At 43.8% G+C, this 27,921-nt stretch overlaps 3 protein-coding genes across 3 annotated transcripts in view; 2 read left to right on the top strand and 1 right to left on the bottom strand.

The window, feature by feature from the left end:
* Positions 1 to 1,739: 1,739 nt before the first annotated feature.
* Positions 1,740 to 8,736, bottom strand: napgb (N-ethylmaleimide-sensitive factor attachment protein, gamma b). The gene is made up of 12 exons (XM_030363382.1): positions 8,545 to 8,736; positions 8,141 to 8,208; positions 7,971 to 8,055; positions 7,862 to 7,879; positions 7,726 to 7,756; positions 7,532 to 7,641; positions 6,802 to 6,868; positions 6,636 to 6,706; positions 6,237 to 6,315; positions 5,890 to 5,969; positions 5,330 to 5,459; positions 1,740 to 3,413 (listed from the first exon to the last, which is right to left on the bottom strand). The coding sequence occupies exons 1-12, from the start codon at positions 8,598 to 8,600 to the stop codon at positions 3,279 to 3,281; spliced, it is 930 nt and encodes a 309-aa protein (XP_030219242.1). The 5' UTR covers positions 8,601 to 8,736; the 3' UTR covers positions 1,740 to 3,278.
* Positions 8,737 to 9,069: 333 nt separating this feature from the next.
* rab12 (RAB12, member RAS oncogene family) lies at positions 9,070 to 17,409 on the top strand. The gene is made up of 6 exons (XM_030363935.1): positions 9,070 to 9,463; positions 10,807 to 10,867; positions 12,638 to 12,776; positions 13,430 to 13,519; positions 14,073 to 14,177; positions 14,737 to 17,409. The coding sequence occupies exons 1-6, from the start codon at positions 9,244 to 9,246 to the stop codon at positions 14,842 to 14,844; spliced, it is 723 nt and encodes a 240-aa protein (XP_030219795.1). The 5' UTR covers positions 9,070 to 9,243; the 3' UTR covers positions 14,845 to 17,409.
* Positions 17,410 to 17,584: 175 nt separating this feature from the next.
* The window catches only part of mtcl1 (microtubule crosslinking factor 1), a gene marked incomplete in the record, with an annotated part of 59,452 nt that continues 49,115 nt past the window's right edge, over positions 17,585 to 27,921 (top strand). Inside the window, 3 exon segments of the mRNA XM_030364477.1 lie at positions 17,585 to 19,174; positions 23,184 to 23,408; positions 25,204 to 25,362. Of these exon segments, the coding sequence (XP_030220337.1) occupies positions 18,194 to 19,174; positions 23,184 to 23,408; positions 25,204 to 25,362 (1,365 nt within the window).

Raw genomic sequence — 27,921 nt, 5'->3', positions numbered from 1 at the left:
GGGAGGCCTATTTTTAAATCAGGGTATTGGGTGCTGTTGAGGCGCTAAGACTGTTGCACACACACAGCGATTTCTTTCAACGCTACCGATGGGAAGTCATTCACCCAGCTGCGGTGGCGAGGAAAACGTGTCCCGTTCTATTCATACAACGGACAAAAGCCCTTTTTCGGTCAGAAGCTATGCATTAGAGGAAATTGTAGCATGAAAAAAAAACGACGTTATTATTGTCATGAGTAATTTACATTACATGTACATACCATGTTATGTGAGGGGTGGGCGAATGAAATGTGAAGTTATACCTGTAGGCTATGTTATATGGTATTTATGGTATGAAAAGAGGTCCCGAGAACGGCATAATAAAACATCTCGAAATTTGTCTGGTTTTCGTTCCAGCTGTCGTTCTTTTTCCCGTAACATGTCCGTTGTCATGATGCCATAACATTCATACACACTTAAAACTGGCTCTCTCAACATCTGAGTGCCAGAGAATAAAAAGCAGTTCATGACCGACCCTAGGAATCCTATGAAGGTTCACAAAGCAATGAATGAATGTATATGAAATAAATAATTTGGTAAAGAACTTAAGAGGCAAACCAGCCGCACCGTCTCAGACTCCGCTCTCAATGCTGTTCAGGGACGTGCACAGGGGGGTTGCTCAGGTTAACCGGGCAACTGCCCATATGCCCTCCTCGACTCACGTTACCCTTCCGAAGAAAAAATAAAATTTAAATCGTACAACAATGGATGCAGAATTTCATGTCGGCCTATAAAAAAAATCGTCACTCGAAACAATTAATAAAGTAGCCCCATTCACTTCCATTCGGGCACCGAGAGTGAAAGTCAGTAGGGTGCGGGCAAACTGTTTACGCAGCTGCAGCGCTGCACGCGACCGGCACCTGAGCATGCCGACAGCCTGCGGTTGTCTTGTGAGACTCAGACGACTGCCTTGACGTTGTCGGAAAAGGTGAGTTTGAGATGTGTAACAATCAAGTTTTATGAAATGAATTAAAATCTTCATAAATCCAGGCTCAGTGTGCCACGTAACGTTTAGCCTAAATAATCAGACAGCTAGCTAGCTTGCAGAAAAGCAGCTCGTTATCACAGACTACTACTTTTTTGGTAGGCAAGCTACCTGTCTGCTGATAGTTAGTTTCTAACATTTCGTTTTAGCAAGATGAATGAATGACGGAAGTAATGCATCAGATTAATTCTTTAATTCGAAATGGGTAAATGCCTAAATCTTATCACTAGGTATTGTTTGTTATTGTTAAGTGAAGCCGAAATGCCCACTGAAAAGAGGCGGATTCAGGAGAGACAACTCAAGGAGGCAGCAAAGGGCTTTGCATTGTGATAAAGATGACACTGTAAGCTAATTGATTATTTAATCAGACTCATATTTCAGCCTATTAATGGCAATTTTGCATAATTGCATTACATTTAAGATGAGGAGCAGCCACAAGCCTCCAGACACGAGGAACATGTGGACCAGGAGGCACATAGGGCAGGTAGGCCCACGTGCTGATCATCAAATATGAGATGAGGGGACCATGCTAGAAAGTACAGGGTTAAAGAGCCTTCTCAGTGGGGGGCTTTTTCAGGTCAGAGCAACTGCCCCTCAAAATTCCTGTGCACGTCCCTGATGCTGTCTCACTAATGTACCATTCATGATAAATGGCCTTTCAATAAAGATCAGCCCAATCACAAATCATAGCAAGTGATAGACGAGACGCATAGACTGATCGCTTTAACTTTTTATTTTACACCGATGACAACATAAACATACTCAAGTCCAGCCTGTGATCTTTCTAATGCACATACACATCATCACCAGAGTTATGGGGAAAGAAGCCTCACAAAGAAAACCGCATCAATGTGCATTAAGACCGGAACGCTGGGCGTCACTCTTAACAATGGGGGGAACATTAGAGCAACCATTCTCCCTCATAAAAAATAAATAGGCTCCTTGAGAAGCCTTGCGGTCGTTATGTGTTGATCAAGAGACACTTTGGTGCGCTCTAATCTTTAGTTCGTGACCCGGTCCAGCAGATTATTATCTGCCTCTTGAATACATAATGAATGGAATTAGTTATTGACGATTACGACATGAAGCACAAATGACTTTAGGAGGTTGAATTACTTTAAGGCATGCACAACGTAAAAATACAAAACAAATAGTATACCTTCCCTTTATCGTTTTGATATATCAGCTTGAAAAATAGTTGTTCTTATCTGTTTTATGTGAAAGTAGCTCTTGTGTGAAATCAATTAAAATGTTTTGTTTGAGAAATAATAAAATCAAGATATGCGCACACTGTAAAAAGGAATAGGTTTTGCAGTTGTTGCTTTAAATGGAGTTACTAAGAAATAAGAGCATGACAACAGCATCGGTTTCTAGTATTAAGAACATAATCACATGTTGCTGTCCTTAGCCACTGTAACTAGCAACCACCAAACAAGGAGTCTTGGGGTGACGAAGACTTTGAGGTAGACGAATCAAAAACAGTCTACCACAGTTTAAAAGACCCTGACTAGGATGGTTCGAGCACTAGTCCTATAGTCTGTTCTAAAGTCCTACAGAACAACAGTGTGATTATTATAACCATTGCCATACACAAAACATTTGTTTATTGCAATATGCTTCTCTGCATCCTTCCCCACACATGCACCGATAAAAGAAAAGTGACATTATGATATTCTCCTCCAGCAGTTATAATACTGAATAAATTAATTCTGTACAAAATCAACATACGTCGTCAACTCCTATTCGACAAACTTCAACACACGTATCGGCTCTACTACACCTACGTTAGCTTCTGGAAGATATCAATGGTACAGCAAAGTTTACAAAGCACACAGTTTCACACCGACTAATAGTCAATACAACACCTGGCATATACTATTATAGATTTGCGGACATCAAAGTATACATCTATTTATATAATTCATTTTCATACGACCGAGGATGATGCACCTCAATGCTATAAATTGCCATTCAATAATTCTCGGTTATATTTAACATCGAAGGCTGCCAACTCTGATCTGCAATACCCGCTGTGATTTGAGGGTTACATTTTTTTTTAGCAGTTTGCTTCAATGTTGTTTTTTGAATAATAGAGATGTGAAAAATCGACATCTGGGTTTTTTCACGATATCATCATCATCATGATCAGGGAATGCAAAGGGTTGGAAGCCACTTCTACAAGAGGGAAAGTGCAGCCGGGGTGTAGTGTGTGTGTGTGTGTGTTGGAGCGGGTTGACTCATCTCGGGGAGCTAACCGCTAACACAGCCCTCCGGCGTAGTCGTCCTCCTCGGCAGCCGCTCCACTGGCGCCCCCTGCTGCCGCAGCGGCCGCCGCTACCTTCTTCTTGCTCACGCCGCCCGGCACGCGGAGGGAGATGGCCAGCTTGGCGTACTACAGTCGGAAAATATAAGAAGGACGAATTGTTTTTGGTTTGTGAAACCCTGTGTTCGCAACTGGAGGACAACAAGAACCAGCTTACCAAAAAATGGTAAGAAAGACAATTTAGGTCTTATGATGGAATTATACCCCACACAGGGCTTGTTGTCTCATCGCAGTGAACGGCCCAATTTCGAATTGTTTTTCAAAAAGTATAGGAGCATAGGAACGTTATTTGTGGTAATGTTTTGGTCATTGTTTTATAATTCATCTTTAATTTATTTGTTATAATTGGAAGACAGTTATGTTTGAAAATGCCAGAGCGTTTCTGATGCAAGACGTGGTGAAGCAAAGTATTAATTAGTGCTAGGTTACGATTTAAATTCATTTAGGATTTGACAGTACTACAAGTTTCACCTTCTGACGTAGCCTACCAGCCCTTGCTAATTTATAGCTATCCTTCATAGACCTACTAGAAGGATAGCAATAAAAGCATAACCTGAAGTTTGAGCCTTGCTGCAATGATTAAGTCATTTCAGTGAGGCTAGTCCAAATCTGATGAAACTGATACTTCTTCGATACTAAATCGAAATAAATAAAAATAATCCTTTCTATTTTGATTTAGGTGCCGAAATTGATTGGGATTCTGTTCTCCTTACAATCGCACTGCACTAGGGTTTGATTCAAATATGCTTAATTGTGAGCTTCTGAAAGTGACCAAAGTCCTTGTAAACAGCATCAACCAGGCTGCAAAAGAGGAGACAGTAGTCCTTCACTGGAAGCTGAAGCGATTTATAATATACAGACTACATTTCCCATGGGCCTGTTACTTGTTGTCCCACAGAACTCTGAATTGGTTTGAACATTAATTCATTTTGAAGACCAATATCAGGGACGCCAACGTTGTATTGATTTTATGTTATGTTGGTAATTCTTTTTCTTTAATTTTGTGTATTCCGGTACGCTCTATGGCATTAATTGGTACATCTGTGTATGCGCGAAATATGCCATGGTTGTAATCAGTGAGTTACCTTTTGTGTATAGGTATTATTTGATTAGATTGGTCATATGAGGGGAAAACTAATCAGGACAAACAAGGTTTAGGGCTGGCAGTCACTACAGTACTCATGACTCAAATGGAATAAACAAAAAGAGCATTATCATCACTGCCAGCTTTGTTAAGCACATCTTAGGTAACAGTTACGAAAATGTGGGCATAATATAACCACTGCTTTAACAAACAAATAAATAGACATGGGGAAAACAACCATAAGGGAGAAAGTTTGGGAAGAGGATTTGCACTACTGCCTCTATTATCATTTATTGCAACATAAAAAAAAACAGATGGGTATTTTTTTTTGTGGCTGGAAGGGTTAGAGTTAACTGGAAAGTGCCGTATCATTTCTGTGATAGCAGAATTCCTGATTAAATCATAGACATATACTGTATACATAGACGAAATAGACTTCTTTGAGATTTTTCCATAAACTCTAGTCTATGTAAATATAAATCACAACTAGTAATTTAAATCAGTAAAGAAATGTAAACATTATTGGGCTTTATATCCAAAAAAAAACACGTCCCCCCTTTAGTTTAATTTGTTTACAGCCTTTGCCTCTCAAATATGGCGGCTAAGTTGACGTACGAGGCGAAGACCAATGCGTGTGTGTATATGACATATGCTATGTGTATGCCTATGTTATAGATTAGCCGCTGCCAGTATGGGCCCTTTTCATAATCTCAAAAACAATACCGGCGCTCATAAACTTAACTATGGGTCGATTAGTTTGAGGAATAGCAGCGCACCGGTATGGACACAATAAGTCACAAATGACCTGTGAAAAGGGTCCAATTACAGTCCACTAGACCCATTTCTTTTTTATCAAATTAAATAAGTACTGCCTGGCTGGTTCCAAGAGAGGGAGACTCACGTCGTTATCCATGTACTTCAGTAAAGGTGAGTTGCAGATACGGTACACCTGGTCTTCGTCCTGTTCATCATAGCCCTGCAGGAGTGTCTCCATGGCAACGGAGTCTTCACTGCCGCTGTAACCCGGGAGGCTGTGGGAAGAAGACGGCTCCTGTTAGGGTCCTCCGACGCGCGGACGGGGTAAGACGACTTGGTAACAGTGCTGAACTCCGCCGTGTCGGTGTCCACCTGTCCCATCGCTCTGAGGCTGTTTCTTCCCCAAATTGTACGTCTGTCCTGCTGTCCTTACTTTAGGTTTCCTTAAACCAGGGACAGCTCATATCACCAGAAGTTCATGTCACCATGACAACCAGTTATAAAAAAGGTTGTCAAGGGACCGATTATAAAAGTTGGGAGGCAATGTTCTTATATTCAGGAAGAGCTTACTGGAACTAGGTAGTTAAAAAACATGACTTTGGCATATTTATTTAAAAATGTTTTGTTCGAGCCTACAGGGCCCCAAGGCCACAGTGCGCCACATTGGGAATACAAAGGTAATGCCCACACAAACATGTTCTGTACCTGTAACTCTCTCGGACACACTTGTCAGCCGCTACGTAGTCCGCTCTGTGCAGATGAACCAGCACCTGAGCGGTGGTTTTCTAAAAGAAAACACGTGTTAGCATGACACTATGGAATTCTTCTCCTTTTAGAACAAAATGTTCCACTGATTCTACTTCTTCATCACAGTGAAGTTACGACGTTGCAAAGCCAAACCAATCACGTCAAATTGGCAGGAAGAGTTTTAAGATGCACTAAAACCATTCCAGGATGACTGGCCCACATTGGTTCGCTTATCAAGCTCAAACGATGGATATTGTTCATAAACAGCATGTGTTCGTGAAATGGCTCAAACCCGGGCCACCAACCTTGAAGCACATGGGATAGTTCTCAATCTCTTTGTACATGTTCTTCTCCTTCTGAATGGCCACCGCTGCATCGTCCAGCCTGTCCGCAAACATTGGGATGAGGAGGGGCCGTACAGGGTAACAATGAAACATTACATAAGGACACCTGGGGCTTATGGTAAGACCTCCAGATTCACCACTAAATGCCTTATCAATTGAGTCAATTAATCAATTAAGGTACTAGGCAAAATAAACAAATGCACATTTTGATACACTTTTTGGATAAGACTTCAAACACCTGTTACAACCCTAAGCTGCTATAGGAGCACCTATCTGTGTTGAAACATCCATGCTCTATATTACAGTAAAGTTTAGTAGGTAGCTGGTCATTTCATTCTAACCCAATCCTCTTCTTCCTACCTTCTTACTCTGACCAGGAGTCTGGAAGCCTTGCCCAGCAGTTCTGCTGCCTGTCGCAGGCGGTCCTCGTTCTGAAGGAAGAAGGCATCGCCAACGCCGTGTTAGCCTCACAGTCACTAAACACACCTCAACACAGGTGAATCATTAGGTTAGGAAGGCTGTCTACCTCAAACACACCGGCAGCCTTCTGATACAGATCCACGGCCTTATCCAAGTTGAGCGGCTCTATGAGTCTAAACAGCAGAGAAAGAAAGGGGTGAGAAAATGGGTGATAATGTTCCTCTGCTGTCGCTACCTCCTGTCCAGCCTGTCCAGTTGCTCACAGCATATGAATATCTAAATTTGTTTTTTAAACCTAGTTTTGTTTTCCAATTAAAACCAAACACCATTCTATGAGCCCTGACGCCTAACACTCTTTGCTATACAACTGGCATAGAGCAAAGTGTGCCACGACTTTCTGAAAACATGTCTTATTTGTTACAGGGAGAAAATGGTGTAGAGATATCTTGGAAAATCATTTGTTTGAATTGATTTAAAATAAATAGTACTTGATCACATATGGGAAATGTGGTTCAAACAGTTGTAGGATTTTGGCAACATTTGGTTATAATGCATTTGGAATAAATTACTCATTTAGCTTTGTATTTATGATTGCATTTGGTGGTGTTTTACTGTGGGTAAGACAATAATTTCTCTGTGGGAATAGACAAGAAAGCCAATTTCAATGTCCAAATGAGAAGCCCTTTGGGGCATTTGGGACGGTGTAGCAAACTGAAAAACTCTCCTCCATTTGCTACTGCTGGTTATGAATTATATTACAGCTAGAAGGTGAATATGGTCGTACCTTTAGTGTCCGTCGATATAGGATCTAAGATGTAATAACTTAATGAGCTCACTTTCCAGCCCGGTCGAGTGCCATGGCAGCAGTGTCAGGAGTGCCGTTCTCCATGTACATCATGCAGGCCTTCTCTATGAGCTGGATGGCTTCCGGCATCTTCTTTTGTTCCTTTAGCATCGTAAACAAAGAGGACATGTAAACGCTGCATCCATATTTGTACTGCTGCTTTTTTATTTGTATTACAACCCTCACCTTCATCATCATTCCGGCTTGTTCAATAGCCCTGGAAGCAGAACAAAATAAGGTAAATTTCACTGTAGAATGGTTCATTTTCTTTTAGATGAAATCCACTTTTCCTATTTTCAAACAACATAGTTAATGTACTTACTTTGCAGCGTGGAAAAGCCTGAATAACAAGTTAAGAAATTGTATATACACGGAGACAGAAAAAGGGAGGAAATCAATAATCATGCTCTAAACTGGATTCTTAAGGATACGTTTTGTTTTCTGTGTGGTACTCTGCTTCCTTTAAGTACGCATCCTTTGCCTGGTCAAACTGCTTTGCATTCTTGAAACACACAGCTAGGATAAAACCAGACAAATCCACAATGAGTTTCAAACGCACACTTTGACTGATGGTGACGCCTATATGCGGAACGGATCGTACCTGCTTTGGCGTACTCTGATGCGGCACTGTCGAAATCTGGCTTCCACTTAGTGAGGCTGGTTTTAAGGCTGCAAATAGAATACTTGTTGAATAGAAAATAACCGATCTAGAACCCATGTTCTAGCCTCAGGTTCTATATCGAATAAACGTGCCACGAAGCATCATCCAGGACCCTGGTTATCCTTAAAGATTGTTTACCATATATGTTTCACGTAAGTCATAACACACTAGCATCTTAGATCAGGAAGATCTGGCTAGTTCTTAACACGCTCATGTTAAATAATGGAAAAGGGTTACCATTGATGTACATGACAGGTGGTAAAATAAGCAGAGTGGCCTTTACGGATGACATTAGGACTCAATCATAGCTTTCCTGATAATCATACAAACGTATTCTACTTTACCATTTATCCGCTTTGGCCATATGCTCATGGGCCTCGTTTATTTTCTGCGCCGCCATTCTGTTGTTAACGATACACTATTTCGTAAGGTTTTGTCCGTATGTCAAATATTGCTATATTGCAATATGTTGTCAGCGACGATGTTTGGATTACAAGGAAGGATCTCCGGCGCTGCTACGTCACGGAAGTCGCAGACTACGGGTGCCGTAGAGGAGCGACGGCATCCGCAATACCTTGCATCATTTTCCAAATTAACGTTTTTATTTCTTTGGGGTTTATTTCCGTTTCATCATTAACGAATCTAAGATTATGTGTTTATGTTTTATATGCTAATAGTTTCGTTTTTAATGCAGATTATATTACATAATGGTTAGTAAATGTCAGTAACTACTGCATTTATAACGCCAATCTTGTTTAGTTACATGTTATACAATATTAAGGATAAGGATTTATAATAAAAAATAAAGAAAATTTGTTAAATCTCAATCCCTTTTTTACGGAAATAGCCGGAAGCGGAAACATCGATGGTGTGGTCACTGACGTAATGATGGTTGCCTGTCTCTAATGGCAGAACAACAATTTGCGAGTGAAAAACTTTCTCCAACTTCTCTAGATTCAAAACGAAGTCAGCACAGCGGCTCCCCATTGTTTTGATTAGCTTTTTTTTTATAGTATATATTTTTTACAAATGTTTCGTTATTGATGGATCCACGATATGACAGACAACGGAGGGCTGGTGGCGGGGGCTCTTCCAACTCGTCCCCAGCTTTGGGTTCTCAGTCGCGCCGCAGAAAGATCCCCCCAAGACCCGCTGATTTTAAACTACAAATAATCATTATCGGCTCCCGCGGTGTTGGCAAAACCAGCCTAATGGAAAGATTCACAGACGACACTTTCTGTGAAGCGTGCAAGTCCACCGTAGGTAAGAGTCGGATGGCTTGCCTTATTGTGTCAACTTTTAACTGCTTGACAATATGAAGTAGGACTATTTATGTTTCCTGACATCTAGTCTGGGGTTGTTTCTTCTGTACAATCAACATAAGGAATTATAGTTTTACCTCTGCTTAAATTAAAACAACTGACATGAGCATTAACTTGGTGTGAGTGACAGTCTCTACACCTGCGGGTACATGGGCGTATAGCATGATTGATAACTGTTATTCTAGACTGTCAGACAACCAAAACAAAAACACAATACATACGTACTAAACACCTACATAAGGAAACGTATTTAAACGTAACTTTGTTGAAATACTACTAGTAGCAGTTATTGTTGTACCAATCGTTTTATGGGTAGGGGTGCTTGTGTTTTACCACTATGCTTTCTCTTTAATTGGGATTCTGTAATTTGCCGATTTGGAGGTTATTTTGCTGATATTGCTTCTAGCAGTTGGATCCATATTAAAATAACTGCAAGCAGAACTAAACTGGGTAAATATTTGTACCAGAAATATTGAATTGTCATTGGACACATGACAATAACAACAATAACTTTAAAATAAAATGTATGATTGACATGAAATTAAGCAAAACTTCTGCTTGTGGATTGAATTACTTGATTTTATAATGAAATCAATCCACCTAAATCCAATAAAAGTAATGGTTTACATCACACAGCCCTCAAAGGTATTATTGTACTGGGTGTTAAAATGTATTGAGTAAATCTGATGACGATAGTTGTTGTTGTCTTGGGTTATCTGCAGTAGTAGATATGGATCTACTGACAGCTGACAACATGTTCACATGTGGATTAGGACACACCATTCCAATCACAGCAGCCTTCAGTAGTACCTATTCCTAAAATAGAGTCCTGCATGCACACAAACTCACGCGCACATTCACGCGCATGCGTGTGCAAAGATTAGCAGCTGTTAAAGGGGTCCACCATTTTGTGCCCTCTCATCCCTGTGTCCCAACTCCCAGAATATTTGAGATCACTGACAACGTTTCATAAACTTGTGACAAACTCCAAACTCCAGCCATGTGGGCAGAATAAATATTTTCTATCCCATAGAACGCATTGCAAAGAGACAAGGACAAAATCCTTCAACTAAACATCAATAAGATATTTGAACTTTGACGATGGCACATGAACAAAACATTAGAAAATTCTGGATAATTTAACTTCCGCTAGGTCAGTGTAAAACAAATGTTCAAACTAAATGTTCTCTCTGAACTACAGCAGCAGAAATACCAAATCCAAGACCAAAAGTAGGGCCAGGAAATGTGCCCACTCTAATTTATTTAGTTAATCTTTTCCCATAGGAGTCGACTTTAAAATCAAGACCGTGGATCTGAGAGGAAAGAAGATCAGGCTGCAGATCTGGTGAGTACGCTGTGATACCATTTGCTAGGGACCAATACAGATTTTCAGTTCTACACTTCCATGCAAAAATGATAAAATGATCTATGGACTAATTATTAAAACAAGTTCTCTGGCTAGGATGAAACATGGTTTTATATTTCAAAGAGAAAAATAATTCAGATTAGCAGAACTTGGTTTATTAACAAAAAAAATAGAAGAAATATTGAGTTACACAAGTCTATTGCACATATCTTTACTTCCAGTACTTTAGCTGATGGATTTATTGTATTTGCCTACCTGGACATGACAAGTTTAATGTGAAGCAAAATACGGGTCAAAAGGACACACCCCCTCTGTCCTTCCCAAGCAACACACACTGTAGGCATACTCATCTTGGCCCTGCTGCCTACCAATGCAAAGCCACTGTTCTCGGACTGCATCTTTTTCTGCGGTCTGTTCTCTAGTCCGACTACGAGAAAGTCTCATGACCTAAATAAAACAGGACTTTGTTAATGGCATCTTGAGACACTCATTACAGTCAGAGAGAATCACTTCCGGCAGCATGGTTGAGTGTCTCCCAGCTCCAGTTATGCTAACGAACAACCCAAAGGGCATTGGGTTCAAAAGGATGTGCATGCGTGTGTGTTTGTGTGTGGACAATGCTCGGCTGCTCGCAAACATTCAGGGAAAACTGTCGTTACTGTCGGACTAATGCGTTTGTCCCGTTCACTAACTCTGTGCCCCTCACTATCTTGTTCCTCTTGTGCCAGTGTGGTTAGTGGATCGGATCAGCTAGCCTATTGTTCCAGGGTCAGGATTAGTTACTTTGATAGGTATTTGAACAAGTTTTCTCAATATTATATGTGCTATTTAAGTATTTATCATAATCTCTTTGCAATAGAAAAGTGAAGCAATCGTAAATGCAATGTCAACTCTTAAACCGCTATTAGCACTAAGCCAAGACACTTGTACTAATAACAGTCATACATGTGAGCACTTGTAGGAATACATAATAACATTATGCATAACATAATTACACAATAACATGCCCTGACTAGATCTGGTTTGGGGTTTTCGATCTGCTAAACTGCTAAACTGGCGCCTCTCCATTCCTGTCTCTCTCTCTGTCCCTTGGTTTCCTCTCTCTCTCGTTCATTCTGTCCCTCTCTCTGTCTCCCTCTGCCTGCGTATTGTTTGGGGGGACCTCGTTGAATGTGTCTCATCGTGCATGTTGCTTCACTAACGTCGTCAACACAACCAGGTGACCAACCCATCTCTCCCCGCGGCTGCTGCACCCTAACACTCGCTGCTCAGGGCCGGGTGACGCGGCCTCCGACGGCTCTCTCCCGCGTGAAACACAGCCTGACCCTGACTCGCGTGGCGGGGGCAGAGGGGGAGGGAGAGAGGCTGTCCAAAGGTACAGTATGGTCAACACAGTGCGTGTTGCTTCATGACTTTGCACCAACTCAGACTGCCGCTGCTGGGATGAATCATACTGTATCTGAGTTTAACCTTAGTCTGCTGCACTTTTGTGTCGCTTGCTTCCGCATCTGTCTGTCTGTCTGTCTGTCCTTTTTTTTTCTTTACATGCTTCAGAGTCAAAGCAGAAACAAAGGAATCAGTGAATCATAATTATTCAATGCAAAAAAAGGTGTGTTCAATGATTTCAAACTCTATGATACTCTATTCACCACACTGCTTCACTGGCCTAACCATGTGGGCCGTTACCCCATGTGGATTGAACAGTCTCCACTCCCCTGCTTGCTGACTGCATGCGTATGTCTGCTGCAGGGACACGGCTGGCCAGGAGAGGTTCAACAGCATCACATCGGCCTACTACAGAGGGGCCAAGGGGATAGTGCTGGTCTATGACATCACCAAGCAGGAGACCTTTGAAGACCTGCCCAAATGGATGAAAATGATAGATAAGGTACATTGCATTAAATGCTTGCGGAAGAACTGTGGAACTATAGAAGAATTCAAAATGTTGAATTACCATGTTTAAACGAATGCATTTTTTTAGTCCTTTATTTACAATTTTTTCCATTTTTTTTTTTATTACGATTTTCCAGGTCCATACATTACAGTCAATAACAATACATATCATACTTCTACCTAAGCCGCCTGTAGATGTAAATAGCCCACGAAAAAGTATCACAGGTTCAGTAAGCAGTGCAAAAGTGAGCAGGGACCCAATAGGACCTCATACATACTGTATTATATCCACATAAGCATTGTTTTTAACTATAGTAAAATAAGAACAAGAACTAAATAAATGTTGATTGATTTTCAAGGTGATTGTATTTGACATTAACATCTATATTTGTCTAGAACGTACATTGCCCGCTGTGACTTAATTATTTACCTTTTACTATGGATAACCGTATGCCTTTTTTCCTTTTTGAAAGGAAAAAGGAACTGGTTTTCCCACCCACGCCCATTGCAAACACGATAGCCGTACTGCCCCGACATAGACTTTTTTATCACGGCTCCCTGGTGAAACAAATCATTAACGCCACCTCTGTGTTTTCTCTTGACTGGAGACAAGATGTGATGACCTTTGCGTGTCTCCTTGTGCCACAGTACGCCTCAGAGGAAGCAGAGCTCCTCCTGGTGGGGAACAAGCTGGACTGTGAGACGGACCGTATCGTCACCAAACAGCAGGCCGAGAGGGTGAGACAGACAGACAGACAGACAGACAGACAGACAGACAGACAGACAGACAGACAAGGAGTTGTGGTTTTATCAAATCATGTGTGAATATAATAGTCTTGCTCGGAAGACTATTCTAATCTTAAAAGTGTAATTATTTGATGAGACAGAAAACCAAACAATAAAACAAAACAAACATCCCATTTCATTTCCTTTTTATTTTAACAGTCTGACCCCTCATCTCACCCACATCAATTAGTTGTCCAAAAGCTAACAAAATAAAGATGATCAGAGTTCCTGAAAGGCTCCTTGAATCCATCCTTCCTCTGGGGTCAGGGTTATCCAGATTTTTGAGACCAAAGTTATCCCAATCCTAGTAAATGTTTTGAACAACACATTCTGAAGGTCTGATCCAGATCTAACAAAGACAAAGAATTATGAGATCTAACCTGATTTAAGATTTTTTCTTTTTCTTTTTGACCAGACATTTTTCCAAATTTGATCTACGTAATCCAATCAGATTCATTTTGAACCAGTGGGCCCTTTTGGTACAAATCTTTTTTTGTTTCAACAGTTTGCCTCTCGGATAAGTGGCATGCGCTTTTGTGAAGCCAGCGCCAAAGATAACTTCAATGTGGACGAGATCTTCCTGAAGCTGGTGGATGACATTCTTAGTAAGGTTGGTGCCAACACCTTTTCTCCACCACCTCAAAATCGGACTTCAAAATCGTTTAGTACGGCCCTAGCTTTAAGGGGCTGGACCCTGGTCATACAACCGCCACAGTTAAACAATAATTGGGCAGAGCAGCTGGGAGAGGCTGAATTCCCCGTCATTTTCAGAGTCGCCAGTGAGTCACCCGTGAAATGAGTGGGAAGAGAAGTTCAGACAAATTCCAAGATAGGCTCCCTATTTCTGAGTGATTCCATGATCAACATGTGTGTCACTTCCCAAAACCTTTCCGCCTTGGTGCAGATCCCTAAACCTTAAGGTTTGAAGAACACCGGTCTGGCTTCACATCAGCCACATTACGTGAAACATCCCTCGCACGATTTGGACCGTGACTATAGTGATTATTAGGGTCAACACAGGTGTAGCTCAAAACAGCAATTAAAGCACTGCTTCACTTAACAGTGTCGCACGGAGTCCATTGGATAAGACCACTACATTGACCAGATGTCTTTGGAATCACATGCAGTCATTCTAACTTCCTGTCATTGGTTTCCCCCGATTGCAACAGATGCCTCTGGAAATGCCAAGCAGGGAGCTTTCCAACAGTATCCTGTCTCTGCAGCCTGAGCCGGAAGTGCCTCCAGAGCTTCCGCCGCCACGCATGCGCTGCTGCTGAGGGGCCAGACGGCACCCCCAAACTCGCCCCTCCCCACTTCCAACCCCGCATCACTACAAATAAATCGTGGGAATGCAGTGTACCACTCTGGCCACCAGATGGCAGCACACGACTGCCACCTGGACGTCTGAAGCGTTTCTCATAGTACATAAATCCTCTCCCACCTGCCCTCCCTCCATTGCCCTCACTACCGCAATATTCTAACAATACACTCTAACAGGTTTCTAAAACACACTCACTAATGCCTTCTTCAGAACTTGTGTTTCACCTGCTTCCACCAAGCAGCGCCTCCGTGGTGGTCGTCCCCGTGAGTTCCCCAGACTACCTCAGGGCTCCAGGGAGGGGAACCCCTCGCTCTGAGAGGGGGTCAGTCGTTACATTCTCTGTGGTCTTCTGATGTTGTTTTTTGTAGCAGTAAGGGGGGGGGGGTAAGACTTCCTCGTGCTACACTCTTGTGTCCGACGTGCCCAGGAACAACCACCCCTGGCCGCCCTTCTGTCTCCACTGTGCACCCGCTGGGGAAAAAGGGATAGATACAAAGCACACTTTATAACCATTTAATAAGGACAATTCTAGGCCTCGGTACAACTGCTTTGTTTTGGAGTAAAACTTGTGTTCGTACCAACGAAGACTCAGAACGATGCACAAAATGGAAAAGCACATACGTTTTGTAGTTGAAAATTAGATCGATGGTGTAAATATGATGAGATATTACTAGCGGGCTCCTTCAATAACTGGACTCTTTAATATGACGAGGTGCAGGATTTTAATGCTAATATATGCATGGCCTTCAGTAAGATAGTATTTTTTGTGTGTTATGCTTTTCTTTTTCCCTCATTTGGAACCGATTGCCTTAAAGTATTTTATGGAATGGCTTGAGTTCCATTGTTACTAATTGTGATGTTTTGCACTACAGTCTCTTTCAGCTAGCTGACATTTCAAAATGGTCGAATAAGGAAGTCCATTTCTGATAAGTAGTAAAGCACATGGCCAAGTAAGTCGCCTAATCCCCTCCTTGTTGAAGGTAATGGCAAAGCAAGGACAGCTGGGTGATGTAGTCTCCAGGAAAGATTGTGTTTTTTTTTAAACAACCTAAAACAAACAAAAGCAGTGCCTGTTTTTTTCCCTGCTTCTTACTAATATTTTTTACGCAAAAAAGGGGACATTTCGAGATGCAAGAGAGCCTTTTCTGTATTTTTGAGTGACTCAGGAACGTTTGATCATAAATGATCATTGTTTTGGATCGTCAAGTGGCTCCTAAATTGTACCAACACATGCATCTCATCGCGGGAAGGCCATGTGGTAGGATACGGAGAGAATATCTTAAGAAAGAGTTTGAAGGTATGCTTTAGTTTGGACCAGAGAGAGGAGCTCTTTCTCATACATCCTTTGTATCCTCATCAATATTGGTCCATGAAGATGGTTTGAGTTTGTGAGCCATGCTAACCTTGAAATAATTCTCAAGAATTATTGCTAACCCTATGGCAATGTATTAGGCATTATTCAATTGTGTTTAACTGAATGCGTAGCGTGCCCTGCAGTATTCTATTCTTATGATTTTAAGAATAGGTATTTTGTTTAGTTGATACAGTGCCCTCATTTGTTTTTGTTCAAGACCTCATGGTCAACCCTCCCCAAGTATAAAGATGAGGAAAGTGCTTTGCTTTGGGTATGCTCAGATTATCCTGCTGTGCTGAATAGTTCCCTTACGTCCCCAGAATGTTCCCGTCAGGGTGGATAAAGCCTGTGTTATATGTCATGTAACATTATCATTTTAAATTTAGGGTAAAAGGCCAAGTTGACGAATAGACCCCAATCAACCGAGGAGTCATGCCAAGACAAACACAGGTGTCCCTCGTGACATTAACTATGGATCTGCTCCTTTTATGACCGAGGCCACGGGTAGTAGGACTAAACTAGTGGCGATGACACCCATGACCCTGGACCCTTTTAACAGAGCGGAGATAGCGTTGTAAACAAAGGTGTAGCCCACAACATTAGCATTGGATAGATGGGCAGGTGTGTGATGTATATGTGCCAAAGCACCAGCAATGGCAAATGTGTTATCGTCACTCGTTCAATCTACTACCCGTACCCTCGATTTATTTGAACATGGGCCTACCGGCTTTTTGTCAAACTGTCCTTAAAATGTTCAACATAAGCTTGTTATGTCACACAATAAGCAGTATTATCCGAGCTATATTTTGCTCCATTCATTTTTGAAAAAAGATTTGGACCACACAATCTATCTAGGATGGTCACATGAGTAGACAGATAAGTGTTTTAAAGTGAAAACTACTTGCACTCCATGGAACACAGTAACACCCATTCTAAGATAACGACTTTGGGGATAATATATATATATATATATATATATATATATATATATATATATATATATATATATATATATATATATTTTAACATGTTTCATTTACAATAAGTCCCCTACTTGTATTAAAGATGTTACCTTTTTTTTAACTAATGGCAAGTTTGAAAATATGTGGTGTTAACTTGTTGCATTCTTTAAACTAATGCAGTGGAAATAAAAAAATATGTATATTTATTACACGAAAGTGACTTGTATTCAATGCCACATTCTACGCATCCATCCATCCTCCTTCTCCACGTGTCTGCGTCTCGAGCATCCAATTATCGCACACGGACGAAGGCGTGTCCGACCCGTTGCCGCCGTGGAGAGAGCAGAGGGGTGTGAGCTCGTGTTTGTGAGCGCATGCGCCTCGCCGATTTCACACGGACGTCTCGAGCTCAGACTGCAGCGATTGCAGATTTTGCATGTCAGATAGGAGAAGACAGTGGTGGGGGCCGGCCTGGGACGGAGAGAGAGTGATTGACAGAAGGAAGGTAGGAGGGAGGGACGGTGGTGGGGGTAGTGAGAGAGATGGACAATCGTAAGAAGAAGAATGGATAATCGTACACCAAGAGAGAAGCGGGCCTGAACTGAAATACTACTCGTAGCGTATTCCCCCTCTTCTACCTGAGCCCGTCGCGACTGCGGAGGCAACCTGTCCCTCAGAGCTCCAAAGAAATCCTCTAGCATGTCAGCCTTCCCCTCGGGGACACGGTAGTGAGTGAGAGCGGAGCTGCAGTCGCCTACACCGGACACACCAGAGGAGACTCCAATGACAACCTGGTGAATGCCGACGCGATGGACTAACTGAACCGGCGCAGGATGCGTGTCCCGAGCCAACGAGGGAAGGTGGTTACACGAGGCTTTACTTCTTCTGCTGCTGCTGCGGAACCAAACCGACAGACATTTTCCCCGGTGTGGTGGATTGATCGTCTTCGTCGTCACCCCCCTGTCTCCCGCCGGTGTTGACGGTGTACAATGGACAGCTCCAACGGCTCTGGGAGCGACTCCACCACCACCACCACCACAACCACCATCATCATCAAGCCGCCAAGCCACCAGCAGCTTGAGAAGAAGCGGCTGAACAGAGCGCCTTCCCCGGCGAGACCTTTCCTCAAGGATGTGCACTCTCGCTCCTCCAAGCCACCTGCCCTCGTTCCCAAGTCCCCTAAACTCAGCAAGCAGCATCAGGCGCCCGTAACCTCCTCCTCCGCCGCCCACCACAACCGCAGCTCCAGACGCCACATCACTGTAGCGAAGGACAAAACGACGGTGACTGTGAAAAGTATCACAAAGTCTACCACCCCAAAAAAGGCGACCAGCAGCGGCACCAAGCAGGCCCAGCCACACGCACCCTCACCCGAGCCCAGAGGCGGTGGCCGACCCGAGCAGCACGCCACGAGCAGTCCCGTCCTCGCCAAAGGCAAGAAGGGGAAATTAGCCTCGATCTCACTCAGCCCCATTAGCTATGGCGGATCTCCTATACGGGTTCCCACCGGCTCGTCCCATGGCGGAAGGGTCAGCCAGACGGACAGCAGCTCCGACCTGTCGGACTGTCAGTCGGAGCCGCTCTCGGACGAGCAGCAGAAAGTTGTGGCCGCGGCCGCCAGCAGCGACGCGGAATCCGGGACGGGCTCCAGCGATCGGGATCAGGTGGTAGGGGCTGATAATCCGCTGCAGGCAGAGTCGTCCTCAGAGACCGCTGCCGGGGATGTTGAGGCAGTCGCTGATGCTGCTGCTGCTGTTCATTCGCAAGCAGTCGAGGCTGCCTCTGCAGCCGAGGGAGGCATGGCTCAGGCGCAGTCTGGTTCAGGTGGACGCGGTGCACACGGAGAGCGATGCGAGCAGGAGAAAACAAGCGCACAATTCAAACTGCAACACCATGGCGCGAAGCGTTTCATCGAGGACGATTTACTACGAGAAATTGAAGACCTGCGTTCCGAGAACGACTACCTCAAGGTAGGCTGTAGGCTACCTGCCAGAACACATTATTCTACTTCTTCTGATCTCGAATTGCATGGGATTTTACAACGCAAAAAAAAACGTTTTAGGATGTAGGCTTATGCACCTATTGAGCACACAGAAAACATCGAATCATGCAGTTGTAGGATTATGTTTCTAATGCCGTGATAACCTCAATGCACCTCTGGCTGATGCATAGCTTGCCCGGGGCCGTCGCTGAGTGTGTGGAATACAGCCTACATCTATTGAACACATCAGCAGGTAGCCTATCACTATTAATTCAAGGGATATCCTTGCTAGAGGGATCGAGATTGGAGACGTGCTTGGGTAGTGAATGTGAACACGTTGTTCCCAGAGTGGGTTATGGTGCTGAGCTCACTCTTCGCATTCTTCCTCTTCAAAAGGGTTACAAACATGGCTTCATCCATCTGATGTCCACGGGTTAATGTCTACATTACACCTCTTTGAGCAATGTTTGTTGAGGAGATTAAAGCATTTTTAAAGCATTCATGTCACTTTTGGATTTACCATCCTTGATCTGGTTGGTGCGCATAGAAGACAGTTCGTCAGTTCTGCCAGCTCTTCTCTTAAGGCTCCCTCATAGAACTTGATAAACCACAGATGTTTGTGTGTTTGTGTGTTTGTGTGTCCCCCGTGAGTGTGGGCGTGGTGTTTTTGAGGGGGTTGGATCAAACAGTTCCACACTTCGCTGTCAAAGTGACAGCTGGGACACACAGACACAAACGATGATGAGTTTATGATTACTCTTTCTCTTGGATGTATTCAGGATTATTATCTTTCATGGTCTCATGCATTTAATGTAGAGTGTGTGTGTGTGTGTGTGTGTGTGTGTGTGTGTGTGTGTGTGTGTGTGTGTGTGTGTGGGTGGGTGGGTGGGTGGGTGGGTGGGTGGGTGGGTGGGTTTCTGGAGTCACGCTGTGTGTTACAAACGCCTAGGGATAACAGCCCTGACACTGACAGAAAACTGTCCACTTCCATCTCATCTTCCAAGAAAAATGAAAGTAATTTGTAAAGCATTATAAATGTAGGCCTACTGCTCGTACAACATAACATGAATCAAATTAAACTAAGGAATTGCTGAGACACCAGCTGCCACCTGACAAGGCAATTGACATAATGACGCATACCCAATTATCTAATTAATACATTTCCCCGCACATCAACACAATTAACTCATCAGCCAATCCTCGCTTACAGACGCAAGCCACAGGTGAACCAAAAGACGGGACGGGTGATTCACTGAAACGGTGGCAACAAAACGTGCTACACCACAAGACGGCACAAACACACACACATAGTCACTACACTGTCCCTCACAGACGTCCACGGCGGCACAGCACTCCTACCGTCAGCAGCATCCATCTCATGTGATTAATGTCGTCCTTCGTCTCAACCACCAGCCCCACACACTGTCGCACTTAAAGACGGCCACAAGTAGATGGCTTCCTGCCGCTGATGAACTTATATATACAACGCACACAATCACAAACATGAATGATGAAGACAAACACTATGAAGAACAGTGGTACTTCCTGTAGATGGATGGATATAGATATATAGGCCTACTTTATGTATCTATTGATTAAATTCCTGTATCCAGTAGCTCATGGGGTCAGTCAACAGACAGTACAATTGACAAACAACAAAATGGACAAACAGTAAAAAAATAAAATTGTTCTTCTTGTCTCTGAGTGTTGCTGCCGTAACCAGGGTTACATCGATCCATCTAACCGTGCGTTGAAGTATTAAGCTTGAGTCCTCCGGGGCCTTCCACGGATGACACTGACATCGTTTTGTTTCAGAAGAACAACTGATTTGTTTTGATTCACTGACTCCTTCCCTTAGTTATACTGTACATTGCACTCTGTTTTTAATGAATGCTTTAAATTTGACTGATCTTCTCCGGAGACTCTCGTTAATATTTGAGGCTCGGTTTCACAAACCTATCAGGGAAGAGATGCCCTGTTTGGTCTAGTGATTCCAAAGCTGTCTAAAATTGTAATTGTCTCGTACAGAGGCAGGCAGGCAAGCAGTCAACCAGAACAGATATTTAGTAGAGCATTTCATTCCCTAATTGGTGACGGATGGCATTTTTAACAAATGAAACTCAAATTATGGCTCTTAATTTTACCTTGAGCATTAAGTCAGATCTACACTGAATTCAAATGAGCAATGTTTACAGGTAGCTTTTATGAGCTTTGTTTATTATGTGTGTACCTGTATGGCTTTTCACAATGCCCTGTTTATCACAGTTCATCACATTTGAATGTTCATTCTTCATGAAAGATGTTAAGTAGGACTTCACCAACATAAAACTTACTTGGAATAGAGAAATATGACCTTTTAAAAAAAACGTATTTAGGATTCAGTTTCAATGTAAAAACGGTAACTAAACGGTAACATGCGTAACATCACTTCATATTGATAACTTGAAGGGTGAACCAAGCCTTGTGACTACCATAATCTATGGTCTTCTCATCCTACTGAGAAGTAGCAGAGATGGATTAGTCCACTTCAATAAATATATTGATGTGGACTAATCCATTCAATAATGATATGCTTACATCCTGAAGTCCCAGCAACACTAATCCTAGCTAATGCGTTTTTAAACATGTGGGAATGTTGTGTGATGTTGAAGGTGCATCTTGGCTTGTTGTTTCTGCAGTGTCACGCACATTACACACATCGATCTTTGATCAAAACCTACATTCTGAAATTGACCCGTCATCCACATGCAAGGAGAAGTCTATAATGATGTATTTAACATGGTATTTATGGTAATTAATTGTTTATTCAAGAGATTCTTCCCAGGAAGTCTTGGCTTCTTCCACTGTAGCTTCTTCGTTTCACCAGACATGAGATCTGAGTTGGTGATGTGCTAAAAGTATTAAACAGTCTACAGTAGATGGGAGCAATCACTAATGACATCCCTATTTGGATATGGAAAACCTAGCCACATACAATTTGCATATTTACCTCGAGAAAGGTTGTGTGAGGTTGCCTCAAGTTCCCAGAATCTGGATTCTCAATAAGGTTTAAGGTGTAAAGAGACTGTTTAAACTGCTGAGTAAATAATTAATCCAACCATATTGTCTTCATCCTAGTTTATTTTAAGGGTTTACAATGTAATATAAGGCTAGGGTTCTTTAAAGACCACTGGGAAAGCGTTTAAGTCACTATAAGGCTGGTACATTGTGACTTTACAATGACCGCTGACATTTTGCAAGCAGTAATGAATCATAACTTGATTAGTCCTTATAGGGAGGCATCATTATGTTTGAAACTGCCAGGGGTTTCCATGCTAGACGATGTGGCAAAACGACATTTTCAGTAGCCTAGGTTACGGTGTATTATATACTATATATTATGCATATACAGTATTTAAACTCTCTTGAGTTGTCGGAGTATCGGCAGCAAAATATCCCATGATGCAATCCGATGTGCAAGCCTTACAGTATGGGCTTGTTGCCTCCACTAACATTGATAGTAGGAGGAGAGTCAGTTCATCAGATTGATCCCCAATTTACCTCTGTTGTGGAGTTGTAGAGTTGTAGAATCACAGTGTCAGAGAGTGCAAATCCCCTTGTGTCGTTGTGTGAGCCAACCACCTCTACTCACCAAATGTAGAAAAGGTTGGCCATGAGCAAATGCAACTCTTATGACTCCATAATCATTACTGATGAACCTTGAATGTCTTAGGCCCAGTCCCATTTCTCTCCCCTTAACAAGAACACTTGCTTTGAGTGCCCTTAGCTGCAAATCATCTACCGTGCTGGCTAGGGTTCAAGGGTTGATATTAAGGGAAAAACAGCTCTCCCCCTGGCCCCCTTAAGTATTGGGACACCCTACCCCATTCGCAAGACCGCGCAAAATCTAGGGTTAGGGCTCAAGTCTATGGGAAGGGGAAGCATTGAGACACGGCCTCAGTCTCTCAACTACTTGACACCCTCCCTTCTCCTCCTCCTCCTCCTCCTCCCTGCTGCAGGATGAGATGGAGGAGCTGCGGGCGGAGATGGAGGAGGTGCGCGACAGCTACCTGGAGGAGGAGGTGTACCAGGGCCAGGAGCTGCGGCGGGAGCTGGACCGCTCCAACAAGAACTGCCGCATCCTGCAATACCGCCTGCGCAAGGCGGAGCAGAAGGGTCTGCGGGCGGCGCAGACCGGCCACGTGGACGGAGAGCTGCTGCGCAACCTGGAGCAGGACCTGAAGGTAGCCTGGCTGGCTGGCTGGCTGGCTGGCTGGCTGGCTGGCTGGCTGGCTGGCTGTCTTTGCGTCTGTCTATGCGTCTCAATCTGTCTGTCCTGTCTTCATGTCTGTCTGTCACTCTTTCACTCTGTCTGTCTTGGTCTGTCTGTCTGTCCTGTTTGTCTCCCTCTGTCTGTCTTGTCTGTCTGTCTCTGACCGTCTGTCCCTCTGTCACTCTCGTCCGTCACTCTGTCTGTCTGTCTGTCTCGTCTGTCACTCTGTCTTGTCTGTCACTCTGTCACTCTGTCTTGTCTGTCTGTCACTCTGTCTTGTCTGTCTGTCACTCTGTCTGTCTCGTCTGTCACTCTGTCTTGTCTGTCTGTCTGTCTGTCTGTCTGTCTGTCTGTCTGTCTGTCTGTCTGTCTGTCTGTCTGTCTGTCTGTCTGTCTGTCTGTCTGTCTGTCTGTCTGTCTGTCTGTGCTTACTTTAACACTGGGTCATTAAGCAGAGGCTTCTAAACAGGCTGCAACCTTTCTGATCTGTGAATCTGAATGGTTCTATTTTTGTATTTGTGTTGGTGCAGACGGGGGATACATAATACTACCAAAGTGCTTTCTGAATTCTGTTATACACAGCGCATAATACACAGGGCATCATCAAGTTCACCAACAAAGGTGCAGCTCAACAAACAAACAAACCAAATATATCTACCAGTGACTGTGTTGTGTTGTTTTGTGTTACGCACCTACCGCGCATACCAGTGGATTCCCTCCCTCTTATCTTCACCACGCTGAGATGAGCCCCCTACCAAAGGACATGTCAAGCAGAGGCCCTGTATTTAGGATACATACTAGAACCAAAGACCGCTCTACTGTCTTCCCCCCCCCCCTTTGGAGCGGGGTGACCACGTGTGAAGTAGAGCTGGGATTAATACATTTTCATTCGGAATTCGAATTTATGATTTAGGATGATTTCTTTTTAATTAAAATAAAATTGCAAGTGCGGTGCAGTGATTTTAATTGGTTATTTACGCCACCACTTCCCCTTCTCTGCGGTCCCGCAGTTCAAAGTAGCGCTCCCTCCACTTCAGCAAAAGTAAAATATCAACATGGCAGCATGCGCTGAAAAAAGTGAGTGTGTAGAGTTTCCCTAAAGTCTGGACCGGCAACCAAAAGCAGCAGCACAACACATTTATTCCAACTTCTCAAACTGAGGCACGCAGCAGAGTGGGAGATATGTGTAATCGATTTTAGTTTTGTTAATCATTGTTATTCTTCAAATAAAATCCAAACTTTAAAAATATATCTATTTGTCATTTATATATATAAAAAATATATATATTTAAAAACCGATAATCGGGTTTGGTTTGAAAAAATCAGTGATTTTATTTTGAGGCCAAATCGCCCAGGCCTAGCGTGAGGTGATGTCCGCTCCGTGCTCGCAGGTTCTCGCTAGATGAACATCTAACTATCCAGTTGTCAGTCAAACATGAACTTCAATGGCTCAAGGAGAACGGGATTCTGTATTTGAGTCTGTTTACTGAAGCTCGTAAATTGTAAAGCTGTAACACAAGAATAAAAGGAAATGTTGGCATTACAGCCCAGAAGTGGTAAATGTACAAAGCATACAATTGTGAAGATTAACAATGGAGGCTAGAGGCTAGAGGCTAAGCATGAGGTATTAGCATAGTATGTAGAATAAATGTGTTTGTGGCGTAAACATAGTTCACACTATATAGTTCACATAGGTCACCCCGCTCCCCCCGTGGAGCGGGGTGACCGTGCATGTGTTGACCCCCTCCCCCCCTCGGTGCCCGCAGGTGGCCAAGGACGTGTCGGTGCGGCTCCACAACGAGCTGGAGAGCGTGGAGGACAAGAGGAGCCGGGCGGAGGACGAGAACGAGACGCTGCGGCAGAAGATCATTGAGGTGGAGATCTCCAAGCAGGCGGTGCACAACGAGCTGGACAGGGCCAAAGAGGTACGCCGGGGCTTTGCATGCTGGGTAATGTAGTTCAATTCAATTTTATTTGTGTAGCCCTTATCACCATTACTGTTTCAAAGGGCTTAACAGGCCAAATATTTATGACGGGTAAGAAAAACTCCTTCATTAGCATGGAAGATATCTTGCGGTAGTGTTTTCTGGTATGGTCGGATGCGTATGAAAGTCAAAATTTTCTTGTTGACTTTGGCACGGTGTAGTGTTGTTTTTCTGTACGGAAGTGCAGTTGACGCTTTCCTTTTTGGGTTTACTCGATACAGCGTTCATTTTACAGTATTTTAGGATTCAATTCCATTATTGAGTTCCCTCATATCTCTGTAAAAACATAAAGTCAACAGGCGAATTAACCCGGCTATCGCTCATGCTGTTGTAAAAGCTTTAGCGCGTCTGTGTTGGAACCCAAATGGAAAACACTGTTTGAATGAGGATGTCGATCCGTCATTCAAATTGCAACAAGAATAGGGAGCAAATGTTGCGCGCCCGCTGAATGACCTGCGGTGTGCCGGCGATGGAGAGAGGTTTTGGCGACGGTGGTCGTGTGCGACAGCGGTGAAAGGAAAACAATTACAGGACCGGCTGCACTGGTGATTATATGAAGCCCGGGTTGATGTGGAGAGGAGAAGTCGTTTCCCATCCCGCTTTAAAGGGCAATTGAATTCCCTGCCTGGGCGTGAGATACCGGCCAACGCTTTCCGCTCATCGTCGTCGTTCACATTCTCATATTAGCATATACGGTAATCCCCGCCCCCCCCCCACACACTTTAATCAACAGGGTTCATTAACCCTGATCAGGTGGGGTCCGCGCAGTCAATTGAGATCATCAGTCACTTCCGATTCCGCAAATATTTTTTCCAAAAAAGAGTCCACGGCTCATTGAAGTCCCAACGGGGTGGATCGGACCGCGGGAGCCTCGTCTAACCTTTTGGCTTCATGGGGAGGGACATGGTTTAGGCTAAGAAGAGATGCCACCATATCCACAATACCGTTCTGCAGGTCTATTTGTGGTTCCAGCTGTACTCTGGTGTTTTCTGCTGTAGGCCTGTAGTGAGGAGCTGCAGCAATATGGGAAGTCGTGTGTGATTCACTACAACGCTGGGCTCAGGGGTGTAATAGTAGCTTCTGTGGGCTGGAGAAAACCGCTCAAGCTTTATTTCCCTCTTGCAGGCTTTACCGACGGTCTGAGAAAAATCCATCATATGGACTCTGGTCTTAGAGGTTCCCTTGTTAGTAGATAGTTTCATCAACTTTAATTGACGTTTTGATTGTTAAAAAGTGTTGAATGCAGGCTTTTTCTTGTTGTGTTTGCTGTTTTTTTTACGGTTGGAATGCTATATCCCTTTTACACTGTTTACCTTGAGCCTTGTGTGTTTTTTATTGGTCAGGGCTTGTGTGAGAGTTTTTATTGGTCAGGGCATGAAGGGACCAGTCTTAGTGGTCAGGGCATAAAGGAGCTAATCCTATTGGTCAGCACATTCAGGTAATGTTCTCATTGGCCAATGCCAGGAACGAGACCATTCTCGGTGCTGCTCAGGTTCAACTAGCTTAGAATAATACGTGTTGACATCAGGAGGTAATGTGCCGTCTGGCCATGCTGATGAAAAGTAGGCTAATGCCACCACCGGTCTATTTGGAGGGTTCCCTGCTTAGCCTGGACAGCACTCGTCTGTCTCGTGTGGCTGAGCTGCCTCCTCCTCACCTGCCTTTCGGAAGGAGTTCTTAAGGACAAACTATCGTCAACTAACCAAGACAAATCCATGTCAATGGACTTATTGTGTCCGTGCTTATGCACCACCCGCTTGCACAACAGCTGTCGTTTGAAGGCTATTACCAGTGCACGGATTGGGCTGGACAATGAATGCAGCACCAGCACAGAGGATCAATGTCTTGTTTTGGAGTGTTGGCCGTCAGGGCGTTTGTTACTTTTATGGTCTTTTCAGCCGAGTGGAAGTCGCAGGGCTCAGGGTGTGGGTGGTGTCAGGTCTGCACGCGGACTCACTGCCGCACTGGAACACAAACTGACTCCAAGGACAATCACTTGACACTGCAAAGACAGCGACGCGAGCGAGAGGGAGTGCTCTTGTTATTATTGTAACGCTTTATGGCAAAGACTACTTCTGATGTACAGAGGAAGCTACGTCAAGAAGAGAAGAGGGGGGGGGGGGGGGGGGGGGGGGGATAAAAAAGCTCAGCGAATATCTAAACGAATCACGTTAAAAAAAAAGCTGCTGAACATCATCATCGCCTGCCTTCAAAACAGCCCGCAGTTCAGTCACCGAGAAATGAATATAGACAGAGAGAGAGAGATGGATTCCGAGAGAGACAGACAGAGAGGGAGAGAGAGAGAGGGAGAGGGAGAGAGGGAGAGGGAGAGGGAGAGAGGGAGAGAGAGAGAGAGAGAGAGAGGGGAGAGAGAGAGAGAGAGAGAGAGGGAGAGAGAGGGAGAGGGAGAGGGAGAGGGGGGGGGGGGGGGGGGGGGGGGGGGGGGGGGGGGGGGGGGGGGGGGGGGGGGGGGGGGGGGGGGGGGGGGGGGGGGGGANA

Source organism: Gadus morhua, chromosome 8 (assembly GCF_902167405.1).
Source record: "Gadus morhua chromosome 8, gadMor3.0, whole genome shotgun sequence".
NCBI lineage: Eukaryota > Metazoa > Chordata > Actinopteri > Gadiformes > Gadidae > Gadus > Gadus morhua.
Note: the sequence above shows the minus strand (reverse complement) of the source record. Positions and strands in the feature narration are given on the sequence as shown.

Bases quoted from the DNA above. Each gene is read 5' to 3' on its own strand.
- napgb (XM_030363382.1), bottom strand. From the start codon at position 8,600: ATGGCGGCGCAGAAAATAAACGAGGCCCATGAGCATATGGCCAAAGCG. The intron at 8,056-8,140 runs GTACGATCCGTT...GTTTTATCCTAG, and splicing joins ATCAGAGTACGCCAAAGCAG to CTGTGTGTTTCAAGAATGCA. The intron at 6,869-7,531 runs GTGAGCTCATTA...TCTGCTGTTTAG, and splicing joins GCACTCGACCGGGCTGGAAA to ACTCATAGAGCCGCTCAACT.
- rab12 (XM_030363935.1), top strand. From the start codon at position 9,244: ATGGATCCACGATATGACAGACAACGGAGGGCTGGTGGCGGGGGCTCT. The intron at 9,464-10,806 runs GTAAGAGTCGGA...CTTTTCCCATAG, and splicing joins AGCGTGCAAGTCCACCGTAG to GAGTCGACTTTAAAATCAAG. The intron at 13,520-14,072 runs GTGAGACAGACA...TTGTTTCAACAG, and splicing joins CCAAACAGCAGGCCGAGAGG to TTTGCCTCTCGGATAAGTGG.